Source organism: Eutrigla gurnardus (genome assembly GCF_963514095.1).
Source record: "Eutrigla gurnardus genome assembly, chromosome: 7".
In the NCBI taxonomy this organism is placed as follows: Eukaryota; Metazoa; Chordata; class Actinopteri; order Perciformes; family Triglidae; genus Eutrigla; species Eutrigla gurnardus.
The window spans coordinates 13,668,592-13,694,603 of NC_139921.1; the positions used below are offsets into that span (position 1 = coordinate 13,668,592).

The following is a 26,012-nucleotide window of genomic DNA, read 5'->3' on the forward strand; positions in this document are numbered from 1 at the left end:
AGTGAGTCTCCAAGCTGCAGGTGGCTGAGCTCAGTTGACCCCCCTCTTCTCCTCCTACCCCCCCCCCCCTTACTATACCTTCCACAGTGCTGGTCAGAGGGGTCTACTACCTGACCAACCACATAAGCGGCTTGTTGATTTAACACAGGGCAGATTTCAGCCACTGTTAGGCCTGGCAGGGAGGCCCCGCTGTTAGCGCCACCGCTCAGCTGCAGCTACATTCTCATGTGGTTTAATGCTGCCGGTGTGAGGGGTAGTGGGGAGTAGTGTTACTGACTTGAGTCAGGGACTATGTGCACGCATTTTTCGTGAGCTCAAGGTGGGATGGGCGAGATGGGTAGGATTTCATGAACTACCTATGGACGTGTTTATAACGGTTCGAGAGGGTTTTAGAGGCCTCCGAGCGGGGGCTTGTGCTCACATCTGTGGAGGGGGATATTTGGGACAGGGTGGATTTAGCCCAGTCAAAACAGACCACAGTAGGGGAAGAGAGAGGGGTAGCAAGTGCCACATGAGGGGGGGTTATACGGCTGGCAGAGAGCGAGCCCAGGGGCACAGAGAGAAGGGCATTGACCCTCCCCCCCGCCAGGCTCGACACTATTTGCAGAGGCATTTAATAGTACAGTGACTGCAAAGGAGGGAGATAATTATAAACATGTATGTGTGAGTATGGATGGTTTCAATCGTCTTTAGTTAACAGGAAGAAAAAAAAGCCTAGCACATTTGCGCGTGCATAAATGCATTCTCATGTGTATCTGCGAGTGTCTCGCTTGAAATAAATGTGTACATTAAAAGTCGTCTCCTGCCTGTCTGTCAGCATGTTACAGCTCCGGTTGAGGCGTCAGAGTGGCCGTGCTACTTTTACACTGGCGCTGGGTGCTATAAAGTGACACTGTTTAATATAGGGCAGGAGGAATTTAGGGCTCTATTAAACTCTGTTACACGGTGCTGAGAGGGAATTCACAGAATGACTAAAAAAACTCCTGCAGGCACTGATGAAAAAAAAAAGGATCATAACATAATTTTAAGATGATCATTTGATTCATGCAAATATTGAGATGGCTGAAATAGTCAAAGCGTGATTAAAATATGAAAAATCCATCCAGGCACTCTGCAGTGAAAACAGACCCATCGTCAAACAGGAAACGATAAGTGGTTAATAGAATTAGTATTTTCAAATGCAGCACATATTGTTCATTAGATGGGATTGAACGGGCTATCAGATCAGAGGCTGAGATGAGCTTTTAGTCAGAATATCGAAGGACCTCAAAATAGAAAATCACTGGCGAGATGAGATAAAGGAGCTCTCATATTTAAACAAGAAGCACATTCTAAGAGTATAATATCAGTCATGATCCGGCACAGTCAAAGCGCAGGAACACACACTACCATTCAGACATTATTGGGGCCATAAAAATAATCAGATTCTTCTCTAACCACAAGGCACCACATTATATCGGCTGTACAACGTTTAGAGCCAAAGCAGAGAGGCACTTTTGCAGACACATAAAACTAATAGCATTTTTTCATTACAAATCCCATCCTCAGAGACAGCCATATATTCCAACACTACTTTGATGGCCGTTTTTCCATCAGTAATGCCACATAATGTTGCTGTGCAACATCAGCTTTATCATTCATAGAATGCTGACAGCCTGAACCCAGACTAGGCCACGCAGCGCTCACCTGTCGGCAGGCTGGCAGGCTGCGGGGCCTGAGCCTTGCAAGCTGTTTGTGTAGGGCCTGCATTTGCATGGCTGCCAGCCGAGCCGCGGCAAGAGTTGGCACAGAGGGAGGAGGTTTTATTAATGTTTACTGATCCAGTCAGGAGAACCTGACGGACAGGACGGCAGCAGCGGCCCGCTAGTAGCAACGTGAACAAAGGACACTATGCCATCAGAAAACACTTGAGCTGTAAGATAGACACGGGCATGAATGTGTACACTCACATGCCCACACACACGGACACACACGTAAATGGATATGAGCACACACAGACAGCATTCTGTCCCTGAACAGAAAGTATGCTAAATGTTCAGCTCAGTATTTTTGTCTCCCTCGCTGCTGATTTCCTCATCAGACATCCGGCATTCGTCATCACCCCCCCCCCCCCCCCCCCCCCCCCCTCCCTGATGTATCTGTCATACTGAATTATCAAACTTCTGCTGTGGCCCAACTGGAAGCACAACTATCCCTCCACATCTGTCATTGCAGTAGCTTCAACACATCCAACAACAAAAGCGAGCTTGCTCTGCTAAAAAGAACCACAAAAGTAACGCAGATGACTAAAGTGCGTCAGGTCCCTCCCTTTTTGTCACTCACTTTGTGTACCCAGCTGTGTTCTGTTCACCAATTACTCACACGACTCTACCGCACTTTTTGGTGCTCTTCTTCACTCACGTATGACATCAGCCGCTGCCTATTTACCCAGGAGGGGGAGGGGCTACTTGTTTTTCAGTATCACTCGACCTGAAATGAATCAGCCCCTGGGAAGAAAAGATAAACTCACCTGCAGGTCAGGCCGGGCCAGAGAGATCAAAAACAGGCCGGAAATATTTTGAGCTTGTGAAACGATGTTCAGAAATCATTTTCACATCGTGCAGGGCATCGTCCTTTTTAGAGCCTGAAATAAGAAATAATTGGCGTATTTTGAAATGTGAATAAAAATTGCTAGTGTAGAAAAAGATTTTAGAGCTATTTGGATATAATTCCCAGTTGTGTAGATCTTAAGGCATAGAAAGAACTTGAGAGGATTAAATAAACCTTGCGTATGAATGATTTGAAACCAGTCAGTCATTTTTTGGGGGGGGAATATCTCGGGACAGATTCAAAGCTACTATCGGTGTGTGAAAAACAACACTCAAAGCTCAAGTCTGTGTGTGTGATGCTGTTATAAGGAACATTTTTACACCTGACTCTGATCAGGCAATCAGAATTTCTTTTTTAACCCAATCGAAAGTATTCTGGTTTTATTTTTCTGAAAATATAAAATGTTCCCACATGTTTAAGAAGTTCAATGAAGCAGGATGTGGAAGCGTGAGTTCACAGTAGCGAATTGTCTGATGAGACAAAACGACACACATGAATATACACCACCCATAACCACTAACCCAATTATACGTTTTACATGCAATACCTGCATACATTCAGGTGGAGCTCAAACACCTTCCCATAGGCTCACACCGAAATCAAGTGCTGTCGTGTTTTGTTGCCTCTATTTACTCGACTGGGTGTGTTCACACAGTTCCAGGAGGAGAATGGCGGGCGTGGGTGTGTGTGTGTGTGTGTGTGTGTGTGTGTGTGGGGGGGGGGGAGCAGCGGGGGTGCATATTGGAGTTGGCGGGTTGATTCTATTTGCATTTGGCACACAGACTGTACAAAGTATGCAAATAGACAAACAATGACATTTGCTGTGTTATTTTTCCTGTGATATTGCAGTCTCTCTGTAGAGTAAACAAAAAGGTAGCATGCGCGTTGTTGCGTATGTATTTGCGTGTGCTCAGCTCATACACCTGCCAGGTGTGTCCGTCGCTTTAAGTCATCCCCCACGGGCCACGCCCATGCTCCACAAATCACATGAAAGGCTCACCCTCGGTGCGAATTGCTCTCTCTCAAAGCCATCTTTGATGTTTGAAAATGGAGATGGCTGTCTTTGTAAAGAGGGCCAACAGGTGTATCAGTGCCAGGGGAGGGGGAAACGCAGTGGCACGTCTGATGCTGGGTGCTTTCCTGACTGCTAACAGCTCGCCATAACTCACAGAAGTATAACCTGCAGATATTGTGGCCTACACACACACACACACACGCACACACACACTGATTAATCTCAATAATCAAACTCGTGATGACCCATTTATGAATTGGTAGAGAAGATGACGGACGAATGGTAACAAAAAAGGGAAGATTTCATGTCTTCTTCCAGGGGAATGCCACTCTGTGGCATCTGCAGTGACTGGAGGCTGTTCTTCCTCCCTGGGGTCACTCCAGACACGTCATACTTGACCTCAGTGATTAGAAGCAGAGCAAACATTGTGCAACTGATAAATCCACTGGAATGCAGCAGTGCGTATTGAATTCTGAGGTCTGAGGCTTGTGATGGGTGGCGGATGAGAACAGTTGCCTCTAGTAGTCATGCAAGATGTCTACGTTTTTAGAGACAACCAACTATGCATAATGTATTATTTTGTGCGACCTCTTTACGTCTTATGTAAGACATGAATGAATGTAAGACTGTTGGTGTCAGTCATTAAAGTGTAATTGGACAGACAAGAAAGCATCTGTGATATAATCAAATTGTGTTGTGGGAGGGTAAATAAAGGACTGAGATGGAAGCTCCTTGGCCACTGTTGCCACCTTAACCACACCAGGAAGCTCTGAGGCCGACTCCCTTTGAGGGCTTCGCACACACATGTGGACATACAGCTGTCGGTAATCCTACTTAGGCTTTTGTACTTTAGGCTTTTCTGTGGAAGCTGAGCTAATTAGTCTAAATGCCTCAACTAAACGGAGATATAAACAAAGAAAATATTCCCATTCCTGCTTTTCTTCTCGTCTCCCCTCGCTTCTTCCATTTGGTCTTAGGCATGTTCAATGCCTTAGCGTCAATGCGCAAGCTTCTGCTAAAAACGTGGTGAAAAAAGAAGATTGTCTGACATTTTGAAACAGCGCGACGTCCCCTCCTCAGGCCAGTTGATGACTTGTCATACGCACAATAGCCTCGGGGCCAAATGTCCTCTGTTTTTTCCATTCAGACTAAAATGTTCACCCTGCATTTGCTGACGCCAGATAGAACAGTAGGGCATACTAGGAACTACAGAAGTATTTACTGAGGCCCAGACAGCACTTCTAATTCACTCTGATGATGCAAGTAGAAGACATTTTCTCAGAATCACTGAGAAGCCTGGCCAACGGCGCTACTCCCTCTCTGACTCTCCACCCACTCCCCTCTAAACTCACCAGCCAAGCGTCTTTCCTGTTTACCTACCTATGAAGGGAAGTAAAATGCCCACTCTGTGTGTGCTCACTCTTCCTTATTTACACTGACCCATACGAGAGGGAGCCATTACGACCTTTCAGCTGTAATTCAATAAAAGTTCCGTTCTGCGTTTAGAAAAATAAATGGCCCATGAGTGGAGGAATATTTTCTCCCCCGCTGCATTATGACAATAAACCATTTTCTGTATTGGGGCAATGGGGAAGGGGTTGGAGTTGGGGGGGGGGGGGGGGGGGTGGTTGTGGGAAGAAGGCACCTGCTGGTTACTGGAAAAGACGCTGTGTACAACCACCCTGCGGTTTTGGATATTTATTTCTTCAGACATTAATGGATAGGAGCAGTGAGCAAATAATTGGTGTAGCAAGATCTTTCTTTTGCTTCCACGAGTGGAGAAGGTTGTAATCCTCTGGGTAAATACAGAGGGAAGCCTCCGAAACAGCACTGAAAATATTTGTAAACCTCAAAACTACAGCAGCAGTCCACTAACATGATGATAAAGAACTGAAAGTGAAGATGTGTGTATGACTACACGGTGGAAAATTCACACATTAGACATTTCACATATTTACTTTGACCCACCTGGCATATCATTTCTGGGCAACTGTGTGTATGTGTGAGTGTTTAGGGCATGTTTGTTGCACGTTGAGTATCAGCTAGTATGCACAAAGGTGTGAACACGAAACGTTTGACACATCTGCTGGCGTCGCATTGATGTATGTGACAACGGCAGCTTGCCTTCCTTTCCCACAGTCTTGCGAGGCCCCCACCTTTCCCCCGGCACCTCACTGCTTAGAACAACCTGACTACCACGTACACGCAATCATGCACACACAGACACGCACAACAACCCTGTTCGCCATCCGAGCTAAAATACCACAATCAAAAGCAGTTCATTGTTTTAATGTGATCTGTCACCAGACCCAAATAGGCCTTGTGTGCTCGACAAGGAAGCACAAGCAGCAGCACTGGAGAATCTATGAAGTCTGCAGGCAAGCAGCCAAAAACGCCTGAAAAACAGCCGCGCTCATATCAACCCCAACACGCCTCAACTCCCGGGTAGAAGACAGTTACACACACCCACCCACACACACACACACACACACACACACATGAACACACGTGTGGAATGGAGGGACAAAAGAGACATGATTGCTCTCAGCGTGCTACGGGCCTTGTTGTATTGTCAGAGAATCCGGGTGCATTGGGCCTTATTTTGGCACCCCTTCATCCTCCCTGCCTGCCTTAACATGCCTTGCTGTTGGGCTGTCCTTGTGTGGCACTGCTTCTGTTCCACATATACATATACATGCATGCACACTCACTCACACAAAGTTGTATCCCCTTATCAGAAAAGGAAGGCTGCACTCTTTGCTCAAACAGTCTCATGTAGCAACTTCCGCTGTGAGCAGCTTGTTTTCAGACCTGCGAGGGGGATTTTCACACTGCTGATATCCCCAGAGAGAGGCTGATGCATCTGCCTGAGGGACCAGACGATCCCCCAGCTGTGGTCAGAGGAAGCGAACTGCTGATAAATGTGTGCCAAAACTTGCTGACCTCCTGAAAAGCTTAGACGTAAATATTGTTTCCACAAACCCCCCACTTGCCACTGTTTTGAGTCGGTCCATTCAATCCATGGTAATGACACAATCGTCAAAACTTCATACTGAAAGTGTTACAAGAGTGATATGTAAATGAGTGTAAAGTAGAGTGATGTCTGTGTGGCGAGCGTCAACTCATTTAGGCCCAGACGAGACAGCCACAAGCACCAGCCAAGGGTGAAACCCACATCCTTCAGGGTCAGCCTCAAAACAAGGACTTTGATTCGTCCCACTGTAAATACCCAACTGTGTGATTGGTGCCCTTGGAGGAACACGGTGCCAAAGCACCCTGCTGCAGAGATGCTTTTTGAGCTGCGCTACAGCGCCAGTAATAGAACGATAAGACAGAGTGCCGGAAAGAAGCAGGGTGGGAACGAAAACGTTGGAGGTTCAGGTCTGCTAGCGAGGAGGAAGAGGAAGACAGGTGTACAAGTCTTTGCTCAACAGATGTTGAAACGTCCCAATGTCTGTTGAGGGCAAACGGAAGTTCGCTTGCAGGCAAGTAGGCCTCGCTGCAACACATGTTCAACTGTCGCCCCACATCTCACTGAGGGGATTCAAAAGTTAGATAAGGAAGCTGCTCTTGTGTTCAAGACTGAATGTTCAACATTTAAAGCATGGGCTTACCCCAGAGGGAAGCTAGATATATTTTAAGTTGTGGTACTATTGATCTGACTCAAAGAAAATGTCATTCAGACATGTTATAACTGACAGAATGCAGCTTCATGTTGGACTCAAAAAATACATCTTACACTTCCCAGACATTTTGTACGTAATCCTATAGCATATTTCGTCCAGTGTTAAGTGAGATACATGCACTCCAAATCAATTCTAGTCTGTTATCAGGGGCCTATCAAGTCCATTTATATGTTGAATACAAATATTTACACTTCAAATATATTCAGTGCAGACTTGGGCCGGGGCCAAGGCACGTATTGCCCTTTGCCGTCCAGATAGAGTTTCACTTTGCCCCTGAAAAAGCGCCCAGCCCCTTTACTAAAAAGAGCTTGTGTTTAATGTGTCTCCCTTTGGACGGGAACATATGTTTCTTTCTTTCAATGGAGACATAGACAGACAGAGAGAAAGAGAGGAGAAGTAGTGAAGAAAAAAAAGTGGGTGATGAAGGAAGGAAACAGGTCGTATTGGGTGATCGTTCAGCTGTGGCGTCGGTGTTTAAGGCCTGGCTGTCACCTCACTGTGCAAACACTGTCTCTGTGTTGAGCTGATACGGGCTTTGTGAAGGGAAGGCTTGGCGAGATCTAGTGGAGTTTGCTGTTCATGTGGTCTGGTCTTCGAGCACCGGGTGCAATCTCATGAAAAATAGCTTCACACTTTTCACATCACTTTGAACATATCTGTATGTGCTTCAAAGCTCCAAGGCAGCAAAGTAACATCTCACGTTATTCTGCAGCAAAGATAAAACACTATCAGGACATAAAAAGACACACACACACACACACAAACTCACACAAAACAAAGCAGGGCTGGAAACGGCACACCCATTTCTTCAAAACACAGCCATCACCTTTCAGTACATTGTTAATACCAGACATTTTATATCAAGCATTTTATTTGTTCTGCATAGACTTCCATAATGCTTTCAGGCAATGCGACCACTACTCTGAGAGGAGGCTAGTAAATCTACAACCTTTAGCATCCATTTCAGCTTCGGGTTCTTATTGAGCGCTGCTGTTTAGGCCTCATGTGTGCATTGGTCCCCATCTCCCAGCTCTATCTTGTGGTTATGATATCATAGAGAGAAAAACAAGGGCATTCTCTCCTAAGTGCACCCTGACACATTAAATATTCATCTGACCACAGAAATCCCTCTGAAATGGGGCCGGTGTGGAGCGCTGGCACCCCTCTGGCCCCCGGACCTGCAGACTAGGAGTCAAATGTTGGCGGTCGGAGCAGACACACTGTGGCTACAGGCAGGGTCAACTGGCCAAAGAGAGCAAATTAACACAAGGTATAACCAGAAGACAGTCTTTTGTGATATCTTGCAGGGACCGTAGTGATTTAGATAGTTGAAATAACTTTTCCACGGTGAAAAACACTGTTTTCTTTCATTAGGGATCAATGTGCAGGAGAGAAATATAGAAGCAAATAGTTTTAATATATTTCCTTCACATAGAGCAAAGGTGTACTTTAAAAGAAGTCCCATATGGCCACGATCCAGATAAAATTGAGGCTCAAGACTGTAAATTTGTATTATGAAAAAGGGAAGAGATTAAATGGTTCCCATTTCATTCAGTATAGTTTAGCATTGCTTGCGTCTTGACTTAAGAGGAGAACTATGCAGTCTTATCACAATCCCTATGGCAGTCACAAATTTACAAAAGACAAAAGTGCCTACTGATCAAATTAAAAGAAAAAAAGTAGCTCAATTAAAACAAAGTGTCTGAAAGAGGAGAGGAACTATGTGTGAGTGCCCTCCTGATAAGTGTTTAGAAGTACCCATGAGACAAAATCGGACAGGAAAAAAAGAGGAGAAGGGGAATAAACATTTTCGAGCACCTCCTAGTTGATTAGTGGTGTTAACAGCAACCGTGGAGCCTTGGGTTAATGAGCCCCAGGCCTCGTTCTAATGAAGCCTCCACTCTTCCAAAAAATCTCCCTCTCACAGCCCGCTAAACCCCCTACTGGAAGCTCTGAACAGTGTGTCGCCAGACGCAGCGTGTCCCTGCCAACTGGAACTGGGCCACGGGATCCACAGCAAGGCTTGAGTGTGTCTACGTGTGTGTTTGTGGGCAGCTCAATGATCACTTTCATCCCTAAAGAGCCAGCCAATTCATCTTAGACCACCATTGGCCACAGAAAAACTGGCCAATTATCGTTTTTTTCCCCCTCTGCCGTCTGTCTTTTTTTTCCAACCAGAGAGCGGTGGGATGTATCATTTCCCTGACCTCAGCCGTTTGAGGTGGTGTAAATCTCTTAATAACTACACAAGGACACATATAGGGGCTATATTTGGAGGGCTGCTTCCCCTGGCCGCCCCTGCTCTGGCCTGGAACAGACAGTAGCCACAGTGTCTATGTGTGTGATGGAGCCTGGACCTGGCGCTGTGTGTGTGTGCGTGTGTGTGTGAGAGAGAGAGAGAGAGAGAAAGAGAGAGAAAGAGAAAGAACGCACGTCTTCATTCCTTCCATCGCAGTTTAAAGAGAAGGCAAACTGACCACATATGAGTGTGAGTAAAAAAGATATTACAGAGTGTGTGTCGGCGTGTGTCCACCCATGTTCCTGAGTAACGGCATGGAGCAAACTGGTTGGCCGGTGGGTGGAATCACACACACACACACACAAACACACACACCGTTCTTTCCTTTGGCGTTCAACGTCCGAAAGCTCAGGAAAGCAAACAGCTGGAGAGCAGCAGCAGAATTGCTGTCTCTACTCAGACAAATTAGTCATGACTGAGTCTCTTTCTCACAGTCACACACACAAAGTGCAATGGATCTGTTAAATCAGTGGGTGTGAATAAAAAAAAGTACCATACTGGGCTGCACTTGGACTTTGCACAGGAGCTATTTTGTATTCAGGGGCTGTCTGCGTTCAGACATTGTGTCTGTGCATCAACGCGTGACCGCTAACCCGTTGTGTATCTGCATGCGTGTGTGTTGGGGAATTGTCAGTGCTAGATATTTCTATAGTTCGTAAAGAGAGGACGGAGGGGAGGTGGTGGGCACAAACAAATGGACAGAGCGGTAAACGAGAGGAAACTTTACCCATGGGTCAGCCTCAGAGGGAAGATATATTGCCCATGGGTCAGTGGAGAGAAAGGACGGGCAAAATCCATATTGGTCCGTCTGCCTTGCCCCCTTTATATAGTGATAAAATATTCAAATCCAGCCATTACTTCACATTAAGCTACTCTGTAGAGATGCCAGGGAGAAAACCACAGAATGTATACATGCTGGTTCATACACAGTTTTGGTGCATTGATAGTTACATTAAAATCTCTTCCTCCCATTAGAGGCATTGCCCTCATCCGGACTCACGTCCGACATTTAAGATGTGTTCACATGTAGAGCACACGTGTGTGTGTGTGTGCGTGCATGTGTGTGTGTACACGTGTATTTGTACATGTCGGCATACGTGCATGTCTACCTAAAAGGCATGTTCAGAGTTTTTTCTTTCTTACCATCTCCCTGAACGGGACATCAAAGTGATAAGAGCGCTAAGTGTGTTGGTTAGTTTGCTGTGGTCTGGATAAAAGAGATGCAACAGATTCAGCTTCACATTCAGGGTTGATTCTCACATCCTACACACAAATACACACACACACACACACTCTCACAGCTACAAAAGCTTACACTCTTTCTCTATCCGTTATGTTTAAGACTGATGACTATATGGTCTGGTAGCCATCTGTTTCCTTCTGACTAAGTGCTGTGTCAGTGAGACCTGAATGTGTGAGAGGGGTGGTTATCGGGGGCAGATCGTTCTTGTCGGGTTTTTTAAGCAAGGTGGCAGGATAAAGATCACTTAACTTCAGCATTTCATAGAAATGCCCTGATGTGACAATTCTGTGACAAGATTTTAGATTCAGGGAAAACAGCAATTATTTTCAACAACTTATGCTATCGTTATCTGCAGGTGCTCTTGGGTAACACTTGCCAAGCCAATGTATGTCAAGGTCTGCTAACATTCGAACAATATTTTTGTGTTTGCAAGTTGAAAACGTGGTGACCCCTGGAGTGCTTGTGAATAATATCGGAGGATATTGATGGTGTTCGCAGTCCAATTTTTACCCTAGTTACAGTTTAGACAGGCAAAGAGAAGCTTTTATTTGCCAGGATATGTCAAACTGCCTGGCTGTGTTAAGACATTTGGAAAAAGGAAAGGTTTTCCAATATGACTCTTGTTATTGTTTTTGCTATTTTCGTACAGCTCTGGAAATATAAAGTGCCATCTTGTACCTTTTTCCTGGTTGTGTAGGTGTTAAATTGGCACGTCCTCGCTTTCTCTCTTAACATGCTCCTCATGTCACTGTTTCAGGGCACAGAGTGAAACTAGAGGACCCCCAGAAGATGCAGTTCTCGGACAGGCTGTCAGAGATCGAGCGCTACCAGCGGTCTATGCGGATAGGCCCAGTGACCAATAATCCCCGCCCCATCCACCAAACCCACCTAAGCACCACACAAGGTGAGGACCACTGACACTTACAACCGCAGCCAACTGACATGTCCATAACCCAAAGTCCTCACAACACTATAAAGTCAGCTTGCATTAACCGCCATTACTTTGATATAAATAAGTCCTGCAATAAAACAAACACATTTGGTTTTATTTGGCTGGAGGGTAAGTAATCCATAACATAAATCTGTTACACATCAACACAGTTAAGTTTGTGCAGTTCACCCAGAAGTTAACTAAGCCAAGAGCCCTTCATGTGTGTTTCCTCCATGGGGGCTTTTGACGCAAGCTGTTATATGTGCAGTCATTCAGAGGGGATGCTCATGTCAGTTCTGTCCCTGGATGCCCTGCGTTGGTGGGTCCAGGCCCCACAGCATGCAGGGTTGAGTCTGTGGCCAGGTGGCATGGCGGGTGCTGCCAGCCGAGTTTGGCCTGGGTGCTGAAGCTGGTCTCCGCACACCGCACACTACAGCCTCAGGAATTTAACAGCCGCCCGCTACCTTGGCAATCGCGTCACTCTCAGACTGGTCGAATGTGCGGGGGCAGAGGGTTTGTATCATGCATGTGTGTGTGTGTGTTGATGCTTGGAGTGAGGATGAGTGTTCCCTCCATCATATGTCAGAGCCTCTTGAACAGGATGCCATGTCTGCAAGTCTACAGACTAAACACACACAAGCACACACACACACACACACACACACACACACACGGTATACCACCCTCTCCCACCCACTCACTAGTTCTCATGCTGGCTAATGAATCTCATTACCTTTGTATCAGCATGTTGCTGTGTACAGGAGGGCTTGTTTCGCCCTGGTCCGTGTGTGGGTGGATTTATCAGTGTGTATCACAGCCGTACACCAGTGTTTGGCCTTGTGCTTAGCTTAGCCAGCGCTGAGTCACCAGTATGAGCCTAACAGCTGACTGCAGAGAACACAGGGTCTTTTGCCCTGCTCCCTCATGTCCTTACTTAGCGTTGGTATTGATTTTGATCCATCGCACTGACTGTACTGAGGAGAAAACATGTCAGCCATTTTAGAAACATCACCGACCAGTTACACTGAATATAAACACCGCGGAGCTTCAACACAATACAGCCACTGTGATGATTATTTTCTGATGGGTTAGTCTTTGGCGTGAGCTCTGTAGGTTGTCTGCCAATAAAAAGCCCCCTGCAGCTAAGCTTATACCGGGAGCTTTAAGTTTCTTAGGGCTGACTTGAACAGAGAGAGTTGTACAGACTTGGTCCTGATGAAGAGGAGCGCTCTTTGCTCTGTTCTCATCTGCCTCACTTGGGATTAAGGCAAGAATTACAGAGACATAGGCTTGCCGGTCTTCAAAGGGATGAGATGTTGCAACACACACACGTACAGTACATGCACCACGAGCAGACACTAGACATTGACATCAGTTTAATCAGTTTAGAACCGTCAGACGGTAAAGGCCTTGAGCTTCACATTACAGCTGCCGGGGTGATTGGAAGCCGCCGATGAGAAGTGTGTGAGAGTGAGACAGACAAGGGAAAGGGCTGTAAAAACCACACACCTTAATCTGTGGTATTACCATCATGACGGCACACCGCAGGGCAGAAGTGGTAAAATAATTAAATAACAGAGCACGGAGCCCTTCTCCCTCCCGCTTTGTCGCTGAGCAGCGGACTGCGGGCGTACGTCGCAGTACGCGTCAAACAGAGCCCTCTCGCATGTGTAGGAATCATGCAGTGGAAACAACACCACGGCATTACAAGCGAAGCTCAAACATAAATAGACTTGTTGCAATAAATCCCATTCAGAGACACAGTGAGTGTTTACATATCAACAGCACACGTCTCTGCTTTTTTGGCAGCCCTGCCAGACACTCTTGTATTTTGCAGATACTTTAAATCCTTGGGCCTGTTTGTTTGAGAATTGCCAGGTGATAGATCGCCCATCAGCAGGTTATAATTAAATGGATTCCCACCTTGCTGTTACAAAAGATGTTTTCCATTATTCCAGGGCTGGAACTGTGCATTTCTCCCGTCAAAGACAGCTAAATAAGAAAATTCAGTGTCATCTCCTCCTAAAGCCCCCTTGCTTCATCTTGTTGTGTGAGCAATGAAATACTGTCTCAGTTTTCTTGTCAACAAGACGTGTCTCCAGACATCTGCTTAATGCTACCCTGGATTCTTAAATCACACACACACAAACACACACACACACACACACACACACACACACACACACACACACACACACACACACACACACACGATTGCTCCACAGGCACATTGAAAATACAAAACACTGTGTTGCAAGTTCTCGCCTAGTGCCCCAGACAGACAGGGTAATTAAGAGCTCATTACGGTGCATGCAGTGACAGGATTCCGACACGCTGGCAGACGTTGCATTCGCTTGCTTGTTTTTGTTCTTCTGTGGCCACAGGTAAGCCTGCTAGACATGTGGAATGATTCTCAGCAAGGGCGGAGGGAGCGTGTGTGTGTGGTTGCATGGTTCACCTAGTGCAGTAAAGCAAATCTGACACTCAGACAATCAATTGTTATTCTGGTTTTCAAAACCTCAAGTGAGGTACATGTGTATACTATGTGTTTGTGGGTGGCAGTTTTTTTTTTCTTTCTCTCGTATGTTTCTCCTTTAACGTCTAGCTGTGACATTGCGTTTTATATATATATATATATATATATATATATATATACACACACACAAACACACACACACACACACACAGACAGACAGAGTTCTTTACACTCAAGAAAAGCAAACCGGGGTAGAAAATTTGATTTTCCTCAAAGTGGAAAACAGATTCTAGTTTTACCTTGTTCCATTTTAAATGCAGACAAAACTCAACAAGCCCCTGGCACAGCCTCTAACAGACAGCCGAGACGAAAGCAGCTCTTTTAACTTAAATGTGTTTTAACAGTGAGAGAGGGGGAAAAAAGAAATACAGCATCAATTTTATCGTCCAAAAAAAAAAGCCCTGGCACTTTTGAGGTGGTATCATTTAACATGTTACTTGTTCCAACACCTGTGTGTTCCTCTCTGAAGATGAATATCAGATACTAGCATAACGTTCCGCCATCAAGTCAAGTGCTTGATGCTTTGATGAGGGCCCAAAAGTCTGTGGGTGTGTGTGTGTGTGTGTGTGTGTGTGTGTGTGTGTGTGTGTGTGTGTGCAGCACAGACAGCAGTCAAATCTTGCAGAAATAATAAATCACACATTTCATTTTTTGAAATGCAACTTTAACTTTTAACTTTATTAAAACAGATTTTTCTGTCAATGACACTTCACTTGGTGCCTCTGGCTTCCTCCTGCACAACTGGCACACATCTGCTGCAGCTGTGCTTTGGCCCTCTTGTCCAGTATGTTCAGACTGTGGCCTCTGGAATGGACTTTACTTGAGAAAGTCCTGTTTGATGGAGGACCAGCCAATGCAGCCATGCCCCTCCTGCCTCGTCCACAGTGACCACACTGTTTACACCACATAAACAAGCCCCCCCCCCCACCACCACCACCACCAGTTGGAGGTGGCACTCTGCTACTGCCGCGAACGAGGGGCTCAAACTAATTCACACATCCAGAATGACATGATCAGCCAATTAGAAGCAAGAGCGAGACAGGAAATTAGCACCGTCAGGTAGCTGCGGTGTGGACTTTAGAGTATAGCCGTCACGCTAGTTGGGTTTCATGCTGATTTCTGCCAAACCCAAGCAGGAAGCTGGCCCTCTGAGGCCAATACAACCAAAACGAGCAGGAATCTGAACCTGTCCTTTAGACACTCTGTTTTACTTCTCCACTCCACTATTTACATAATAAGTCAATAGCCGCCACGGAGTTTATTTGTCATGGTGCCTGAAAGCTTCAATTGTGGTTACTCTCTTTTTGTGACCCTGAGATGAATAATTCAAACTGAAAATGTTTTTGTTCTTCAACCAAAAAAAAAAATAGAATCTTTTGAAGCCGCTCCTCTGGAAAAAAAGAGAAAGAAAAGGAGAAGTGAGAGCAAGTTGTTTTTTACCAGACTCAACTGTTTGTGTAAGTTATAATTTCACATCAGAGTCGGGCTGAGTTTTACATTTCAGCAATTACAGAAACTACATGTCTGCCATGAACAGTCTCTATTGAGTCTGGGGAGAGGGGAAGGGTGGGAGGACGACGAGCTCTCAAAGAGAACATCGGATTTTTCAGCCCATGTGTTTGTTTTTGCTCACGTTATAAGTGAGGGCTCAAAAGACATATCAAATGTCCCACATAGCTGAGCCAAGGCCGTGTTCCTCCCCTCTCTAACACGCTCTCTTTCTCTCTCCTTCCCTCTCCTTCCCTCGCTGGCGTCTTTCTTTCTCTCTTGCTTGCTCTCTCACATTCTCTCCCCGTTGCGACGCCTAAGGCCTAAGCGAAACAGGAAGCCAGCACAAGGACCGGCATTCACTGTGTCTCAATGACACGCTTCATTACGGCAGGCGCATTACATGTCTCAGAGGCCTTGCTGGATCCGGAGTCACGAGGATGGACGCCATTTTGGCTCAAACATCTTCTCAGCCAGTCCTTTCATCTACACATGCACTTCAAAAGCAGTGCATGTGTTTATTTGTGTCGTCCCCCAAAACGACACTGGCACCACCCCAAAGCTGCTTATTAGTGACGCAGTCGCCCCTGCAGCCCCCTCTCCTCAGCTCCGCCCACGGGGCAGGTCCTCTTATTAACAGTGGTAATCTGTGCCTCTGGTATTGACGTTGTCTGCTGGCCAATCAAAATATTTGAAGGAAATGTTTATTTTCTTGAGCGAATCGCACCAGCTGCTTGCAAGCCTTTCTGAATAAGGCCATTTACGTGTAAGAATTTACCATTGTGGGGTATAGTGCAGGACCTCTCCGTGACTGAGTGCTGATTTGGGCCTTTGCAAAGGAAGTGGAGGAGCTCCAGGGGAAGCACAGATCTTACACATGCTGAGCCCTCTGTGGCTATAGGTGAACAGCCCAGTGCTACACCCCCCCCACCACCACACTCTCTGCTTCTGGCATCCTTCTCCATCCTAATTGCCACTACAGGAGGTTAGGAGTTTACTATATTGCGGTATCAGCTGAGGGCAGAGTCATAGCAGTACCACATGATGGACTACCGTGGCCATTAAAATGCCATGAGAAATAATGTAGTTATATTATATGCAGGTTTGTGTCTGAGATATTGATGTACAATTTTAGGAAAAAACGTTTTCAACAATATTTACACTGTACCGAGGTTGTAGAGTAGATTTGTAGAGGCCGCCCATGTCCACAGAGCTCCGTGCTAGTTGTCTTGTAACAACTGCACCGTCTCAGACCGAGAGCAAACAGCCCCCATTTGTGTCAGCCCTCCTGCGGTGTGACTGTTGAGTGTGAAGCAGAGTCCCACGCGTTGAGCCAGTAGGTCCTCGGCCCTCCTTCGCTTCCTGACAGCTCGGCCGGACAGGCCAGCAAGTGTCCTGCACTTCACAGGTCTCCGCCGCCCTGCAGTGTCTCGGCCCAGAAACCCAAAAATATCTCCCATGCACCCATCAAGCATGTTTTTCCAAGCCTGGTCTCACTCTGGTGAGAAAAAAAACGCCCCTCCTCTTCCCAATCTTCACTGCTCAGTCAGCAGAGGCCGACCTGTGACAGGAAGAAACATCTCCAAACCGCCAGATGTCAAGACAGTTTTGACAAGTCTGTCATGAAGAGATTTTTTGGATCATGCTTTCCATTTCTATAGTACAGGCAGTGGCTACATCACCCTGTATACATATACAACCCACACATTCCTCTGCCTTAAAATGTTTGCATTCCTGCAGAAATGCCTTTGACTTATTTATAATAAGCAGATTCTAGTGTTCACCTGTTGCTCATATTGTGTGTTACAACAGCCCTGTGGCAGGAGCAAATGGACACCCCTGCTCTGAAGACATGCAAGGTGGAGGAGGACCTGAGACCATGGCCTGGTGAGACGCCGCATGCCCTTTTTCCTAATTGTTTTCCTATGTCATAGACATAGTCTGTGTAACTATGCCTTTGGCTACACATTCAAGCCTTGCTTTTACATCTCCCTCACACTTTGACCACACATTTAATCTGAATTTGGGGAAAGTGCATAGGTGTGTGCATACATTTTTCCTTTGTGTGTGTTAATGAGAGAATTGTTTTGAAGGGTGTTAGTTGGTGAGACATATTCATCATGTGCCGCCCAATCAATAAGCGGCAAGAGGGGTGAGGTCACAAGTTAGCAATGGCCTTAATTACTAAGTGCGATCAAACAGGCTTGAAAAATACAGAGGAGATAATTGAGGCGCTATGAACTGCCAAAGTGTTCACACCTTTCAAATGATACACTTTAAGAACATCTCAGAACAAACTTAATTTATTCTAATTAGACATTCCGCCTTTTATATTGAAACAAACAATACGGGAGAGGAGACACGCGAAAGGCGGGCCTAAGAAGGGCGTGCCATTCGGTGTGACAATTTTGGAGTCTGTTTCGTTTTTGCCCGTAGGGCCTTACTACACCCCAGAACATTCCTAGAACGCCACCACCCTGCCTCCTTCCCTCCCACTCACACTCTTTCATTTGTTTCTTGGCAATTTGGATCTTTGCTGCTGTCTAACAGCCCCCATAGTCTCCTATCCGTCCCCTACCCAGAAACCACCACCCCAGACATGCTGAGTCATCCACGCACACTGTGGTCAAGTCACACATTCAAACACACACATACAGCAGAAAAAAATTCAAATACTTTCAGATTTGACTTGCTCTCTCTTCCACAGTTGAGCAGAAATAACACAATGCCTGAAGCAGAGTGTTGAGACAGGGGATTCATACATTTACATGTTTGACTGCTTGTGTGAGGCATTATAATGGTGTGACAGCGATGGATGGTAAAAAACATATGTTTGAGACATTACAGCCTAAACTTGAAATGCTAGGACAGGTATAATAAATGATAAATACCTTTATCCTTACAATAATAGTACATACAGTCTAGGGTCAGCAAAACATGCATCGTGTTAGTGGCTTTACAAGGAAGTATCACATCTCTCACAGAATTGGATTTACTTAACAAACATATTAATCGTGCCACCTTGTTTTTGAATGCATTAGGAAAATCTCTCGTTTTTTTTTGGAATCACAAATTTCCTTCACCCATGCTCGTATTGCATGTCACAGCTGGCGACATGCAAAGTCCTCTGTACTCACATGATAAAGTACCTCACATGGATGAAGCTTTGGGGCTGTTGACCATGGTGCCACAGTACAGAGGTGATTATCATTTGCATCCGACGTGATGCTCTAGCCCCAAAGCATTCGGTGCCTAAAACAACACCTGGAGATCATTTGTGTTCATTTGGGTCTCCTATTCTTGAGTCTGCGCAGTCAGCACCAGCTCTACCTTGGCATTGTTTCCTTGTCACCATCGCCCTCTTATCAACAATGATTGCCTTCCCTGATGGCATCCACTGTTCCAACCACCCAAACCAGTCAGTATGTCGGCGGGCTTGCTGGGGTTCTCTCCATCTCTCGTTTCTCCCTCCACTTATTTGCCTGAGACACCATTCCTCCGGCCGGTCCCCCGGGAAATGGTGTCAGTTTGCATCAAACCTGAGTAAACATTTCACAGGTGAGCACCTGTATTTGCATCTCCCCATTGTCGGGTCCACCACATGCGGACACACACGCATTCACATGCATAACTCTGTGCAAAATTATACACACACACACACAGACATGACGGCCTCAAACTAGCCCTTATGTTAACAACCAAAATCAGTTTCTTCCATACGCAAATCAGGCAAACCATCAGTCATATCTGGGTTACACGCTTGACTGTGGACTAGTGGACTTCTTGAGCTCAGCAGAAAGGAAGAGGGCGAATCCAACCTTGGTGATGAGGAATACGCATAGAAAAGTGTGTGGTACTATGCTTGTGAGCTAGAGGAGGAAAGACTGCGCAGGAACACTATGTTCTCTATAAAAGCCCTGATTCCCAGCTTCCCGCTTTGTAGACCGGGAACATCACAGACGGCAGACTGTGCCAGCTAGCCCTCTGGGGTCCATCCCCTCTCCTGTCCCTGCAATTTAGTCAACACTTTTCAGATGAGCCTAATGGAGATCATGTGTGGTTTTTGGGCCGCAGAGGTTACAGACAGCTACTACCAGGCTCAGATGGGAAGACCCTCTCTGCCAAAGGTACACCACGGTTACCACAGCCACAGTGAGGCCTGTACTTATACAGGGTGGGGATGCAGGAAGGTATGCAACATGGTTAAGAAAGAGAAGAAGCACACTGCAAAACTTTTGCTTCTCAATTACAAAAGTTTGTTCAGCCCTCTCCTCCAGAGGGAGCTACTGTACTGTCGACAGTTTAAGGTGGTAGCAGGCTCCTGCTGGCTCAGAGCCAAGTGCTTGATACTGCACAAGCCCATTAAGGTGTTGTGATAAGTGTCCAGTCCAGTTTCCCCTGACAGAACACAGGAGTCGATCCCCACCACAGTTTAGCCAACATGTTTCCACCGACTCCAATTAAATGGAGATCATGTGCGGGGTGGGCCACAGCAGCCAGAGCCATCAAGTCCCCATGCCACAGATCCCATTCCCAGCTACACCCTGAAGCCTAAATTTAGCACGGACAGAGAGAGAGAGATGAATGGATAGGAAGACACAGGGACATCAAGAGGGAGACAGAGAGATAGAGTCAGAGACAGAAAGGGAGAGAGAGAGAGTAGGAGAGAGAGAGAGCGAAAGAGAAAAGCTAAGGCTTTTGGGGGTCCGGTAGGAATTAGTGGACCGACTCCATTTTGCCCGAATCAACAGCAGCTGAAGGCTCGGATTTTCCTTGCGTGAAATCAGATATGGAGCCCGACTCCTGTCTATGCCTGGTAGACTCTGGAAAAAGAAACAGCCCCCCACCACCAAACGCCCTCATCACAAAAAGATGAGGAAATTCAGCTGTGTGTGCGTGTGTGTGCGTGTGTGTGTGTGTGTATATATATATATATATATATATATATATATATATATGTGTGTGTGTGTGTGTGTGTGTGTGTGTGTGTGTGTGTATAAAGGAACAGATTTTTTGCAGTTGAAATGGACCCAGTTCTCCAGACATGGGGAAAAGATATTTCAACAAGACTGTGGCACACAAGTTCGGCATTCTCCCCCCTTAGGGCTATGCGTGCATGCGCTTGCTAATTCCAAATACAAGCTTTCTTTTCTCTTCCATCCAAATCCACATTTTACACTTGCAGTCATGTGGGCACATTGGACCCATGGAAGCCACATGCAGACAAACAAATAACCATGGATGAAGGTGTGTGTGTCTGTCTGTGTGTGTGTGTGTGTGTGTGTGTGTGTGTGTGTGTGTGTGAGAGAGAGAGAGAGAGAGAGAGAGAGAGAGAGAGAGAGAGAGAGAGAGAGAGAGAGAGAGACTGTGGTTACAAGCAGCAGGTGTGGAAGGAGCATGTACATGTTGACATCAGGTATGAGGAACACCGCCTCGTCATTACAAGCAAGTTATGGATGTTTACAGAACCAGTGTCATGAGCATACATACACGACATCCATAACTTGTCAGGCAAGATTTTTCACACCTCAAAGTGATCATTAGAATGCCGTGCAATTTGTATAGATAAAAACTTGAAAGAGACATGAAAACATAATCGTCCTAAATCCACATACTATGGTAGGTGGCAGCAGGCAGCATTTGGAAGTCCTACACAACTGAACTGTGAATGGGTTCATATCTGAAGCTCAGGATGTAAGAGCAGCCACTAAAACTCCTCAGAGGGGCAATATGGTGTTTGAGTTAAGGAACTAAGTTGGTGACAGTGGCGGCCTCAAATCTCAGAGAAGCAAACTGCCAAGTCAAACCCTGAAGCAATATTTATTTTCCCCTTTTGTCAGCTGAGTAAATTAGAAAGTGTGCAGTGAAATTGAAATCCTAACAGCTGGGCTCACAGCACTCTGTTACCTGTGAGATTACACTTAGCAGTCAACTCTGACAGGTCCCAGACTGTGATACCCATCAACTTAGAAGGTATTTACATAGAAACACACACTTTTATTCTATTAGTTTCTCTTCCTTCCCTCTTTCCTTTTTCCTCCTCTGTCTCCATGACTGTCTTCGATTGTGACTGTCTGCTGCTAACTATGATTTATGAGTTGCAAACAGAGCAACAAGACATCAGTGTTTGTACAAAACACCCGTCAGCACTGACAATGCCTCTTTTCATTGCGCAGGGAAAGACGGAATAATGTACATTGCTCTCCTATGTAGGCAGGGGTAGGAGGGCCGTGGCGAGGGGGGGCCTTCTCATAACTTCAGTCTTGTGCACAAGGCTGTGGGATGATGTGCTGTCAGTGCTTGATGACTGTTATTAAGCAAAAATGTCTCAGTTCATTACTTTGAGCAAACATTTCCATGGACGAACATATCGCAGGAAATCTGAGCTCAGAATTGGGGGTTTGGAGAGATTTGCTGGTCTGGAGATGGGGATCGCTTTTATTACAATAATAATAGAAAATGAAAAATCTCTGAGTCCCTTGTTTCATAATGAAAACAACAGTTTTCATACAACACTAAATGTTTATTGACACTGTCCAACCTTTTGTTGCTTTGTTTCTGCCAACAGGGACTACAGACCTCTTTAACCAGAGGACCACCTTCCCATCTCTGTCGCCACTGACCGACCCTCGCTTCTCAGACCCCCGCATGCATTACCCCGGGGCATTCCCCTACTCCACCAACACCTCCAGCACCGGCATCAGTGGCCTCAGCATGTCAGCCTCTTCTAGATACCACACCTATCTGCCACCACCTTACTCAAACAACCAAAGCCAGAACTTCCAGTCCAACTCCTACCTGTATTACGGCACAGGCTCTGGATCCTACCAGTTCTCCATGGTGGCACCGGGGAACACCGGGGGTGAGCGCTCCCCAACCCGCTTGCTGTCCTGCTCAGGGGCCACGGGAGCCGGAGGGACCAACAGCCTGATGAACCCGGGCCTGAACAGCCAGAGTGAGGGCGTGGAGGCTGACGGCAGTCACAGCAACTCACCCACTGCCATGAGCGCCTCAGGCCGTTTGGATGAGTCCGTCTGGAGGCCTTACTGACTGACAGACAGCTAGACAATCAGAGGGTGCAGGAGATGCGAGGGAGGAAAAGTAAAGAGGATGATGAACAAAAAAAGATGAACACAGAAAGCAAAAAAAAAAAAAAAAAATTGCTGCATGTTTGTCTTTGATTTCTCCAGCACTCCCTTTAAAAAAAACGTTGTTTTTCCAACTCTCTCAGACTTCCATGGATTTTTTACATTCTGAGTAAATTCCTGCACTGTGCTAAAACATGTATTCTTAAAAAGGACTATAAAAAGCCATAGAAGTTGAGAAGATGTTAAGCTGAAACTGTAAATAGATGCAAGGGTAAAATGAGAGAAGCCATAGTAACATTTCAGGATCATTTGTCTGATGTCATTAAAGACAAAAGAGCAGAAGACATTGGATCAATGATCAATCAGTACAGCTGATGAACTGATAAAACGACAGCAGACATTCATCAAAGAGACTGTTCATGGCTGACTCACTTGGTCAATGTGGAAGAGAGCAACCGGCCTGGATATTTGGCCCCGAGTGACTCCGGCATCCTTCCCAGGCATTGCTGTTCTGCTGTAGCAATCAGCCCTTTTGTTTCTGTCGAAGTCGAATATTGCGAAAAGGATTCGTAAGTTGTGAAAACATCTTCAGTTGCATCCAGGGCTGTTTCATGTGCTCATAGTGCTTATGCAGTATCGTATTGCCTAATTTATTATCCAAATGGACACATTAGCCTTTGGTGCTATGGTATGCAGTGGATGTTTCAACACAATCGTCACACCTTTGAGAAAAAAGCATTTTATCTGTCAGGACTCACATGTTTAAGAAATGAATTCTCCTCTGCTGTGTCATTAGTGTATCGAGTTTCAACAGGACAATGCCTGATATTTTAAGGAATGTAAAAGACTGACGCAGAGGGGTGTTTACTGGTTTCTTTTACGGCAAAAATATTTAAGTCCTGTTGTGTCTGCTCTTTACTTTTTCTTTACATTTCTTATCCAAGCCCTTTTCTGGATTATTTTGTTATTTTTGAACTGGATAACATGGTTTACTTTGGATATTTATTTGAGCCAAATTGTGAGGAAATGCACCCATATAGCCAAAATCCTTACGCATTTCTCTCTACCTTTCTTTCTTATATATATATATATATATATATATATATATATATATATATATATATATATATATATATATATATATCCTCATTTTGTTGTTAAGTATAAATTTGGAATTTGTGTAATATATTGCTACTAAATTATATGAAAAAAACAAAACCTTTAATGTAATTATTTTTGTCTTCCAATGTAGCTTTGATGCACTAAAAACCTTTATTCCTTATGAACCATGCCCAACATATTCTGTTAGTGAGAAGGTGTATCTAGAGCTGTAATCCTTTAAAACAATTTCCAAATTGCCTTCCTGCGCTAAATAAGCCATTTGCTTAATTTTTGCACTATGTTTGAATTTTCATTTCTCTTTTTTTATTATGTATTTACAAATATCTGAAACTCTGCCGAACTAAAATATAAAATATTCCTCCACATGTATTTGCTGAACACACTTTAAGTGTCCTTTTAAAAAAAATCCTTCGCCAAGTAATTAATGATGTCATGACTAGACACACACACACACACATTCCTGCAGCACAGGTGTGTGTGCACATTCCCCTTGTCCAGAGGGTCTTTCCCCGCAGTTAAACATGTGATCCCTCTATCCCTGTAGGAGGAAGCGTATGAGGATAGAAAAAGGAGGTGGGGTCGAGTAGTATCTTCTTACCAACACCAAGGGCAGTTATGCAAAAAAAAAAAAATACTTCCCTTGTTGTGCGCAGGTCCCTTTGTTCTGTATAATCAGAGAGTGCTTTGAAGCCTTTATGGCCCTGTTTCTGTCTTTTCTGGTCTTATTTACTGATCATCGGTGCCAGGGGCTCAGGGCTCTGCCAATAATTAATTTGCCTGCACAGATCATCTGGGTATAAGCTGTGTAAAGGCATTTACAGCCACTATCAGGTGTCTAATATCTACTAGAAAAGTCTTCCAAGAGGGAAGCATCCATGACCCTAAAGGATGGGTGTTTAGTTGCTACAAAAGTGAGATTTGATTTCAAGGTGAATAGCAATCCAAAAGGCTTGTATTTGCAGCTCAGGTAAAAAAAATAAAAATAAAAAAAAGTTATGCAAGGTGTTTAGTAGATCTCACATAAAGACCTTCTGCCTTTATCCTCTTTTTTGTTGTTATTAAACAATCGGTAACATCGTCTCATTCCTATCTCCCTTTGATTTCGAGGAGAAGCATGTTTGCCTGCTCTCTCCTCTGAGTCTACATACAGTAGGGGGCCTTACTTTATTATGGGCAAAATCATGCAGCTAGAGAAACCACATGTGTACTTATAATTGTGTGGTTCCTTAAAAAAAACCAAAGATCTTCACAACTGCCTGTGATATTGTCAGGATGATGGGAACGATGTTTTGCAAGTGATGCCTTGATTGATCCTTGTCATTCTTTATGGAAAACTAGTAAGCCAAAATATACAAGTGAGTTGTATTTTATTGTATATTGGATCAAAGAGCACAATGTTACTTTTTTTCCCCTTTTGATTTCTTTTTTGCAAGATGCCTCGTTTCCTTTTCATGTATCTAAATGTTCATTCATCTTGCTCCTTTTGTTTTTCTTTATGCTCAAAGCATGTACATCTGTAACTGATATGTTAATTTAAGAATCTCATCTATGTATGTAATGATATTGTTAATGCTTCCATATTGAGTGCTTGTAAAGTTTGCGGATAATGTAGTTTTTAATCATTTTAATTAAAAAACATGTGTCTCACTTTTGTCTTCACAGCTGCTGTTTATTTACTCAAAATAACTTATTACATCTTAATTAAAAAGGAACTCTAGGAGGGAGTTATGACAACACATCAATTTTCTTTCAAGGGAAAAGCATACCCAAATTAGATTTAGGTTACAGCCACATTCTTCAAAAAAAAATATTGCATGCCCTGACAGTTCTCTAATTTTGCCACTCAAAAGCTCAAAAGCCTGGATTGTGAAGTATTCTGTAGTTTGATGGGAAGATTGAGGGTGAAAATGTTAAACATGGAGGCACAGGCTATAATGCACTTCCAGAAATCACATCACATCAAATACCATAAAAAATCATGGGACCCAATTTCATGCCAGCACATTCAGATCCAA

General features: G+C 44.9%; 1 protein-coding gene across 3 annotated transcripts in view; it reads left to right on the plus strand.

Moving 5' to 3' along the window:
- Nucleotides 1–25,644, plus strand: part of runx3 (RUNX family transcription factor 3) — a 48,490-nt gene extending 22,846 nt beyond the window's left edge. The window contains exons 6-8 of one of the 3 annotated variants that reach the window (XM_084014059.1): nucleotides 11,590–11,736; nucleotides 17,600–17,674; nucleotides 22,356–25,644. In XM_084014059.1, coding sequence (XP_083870185.1) covers nucleotides 11,590–11,736; nucleotides 17,600–17,674; nucleotides 22,356–22,837 — 704 coding nt within the window. In that variant the 3' untranslated portion in view covers nucleotides 22,838–25,644. The remainder of the gene's footprint in view (nucleotides 1–11,589; nucleotides 11,737–17,599; nucleotides 17,675–22,355) is intronic. The other 2 variants (XM_084014060.1, XM_084014061.1) reach the window with 2 other exon arrangements.
- The last annotated feature ends 368 nt before the right edge of the window (nucleotides 25,645–26,012 follow it).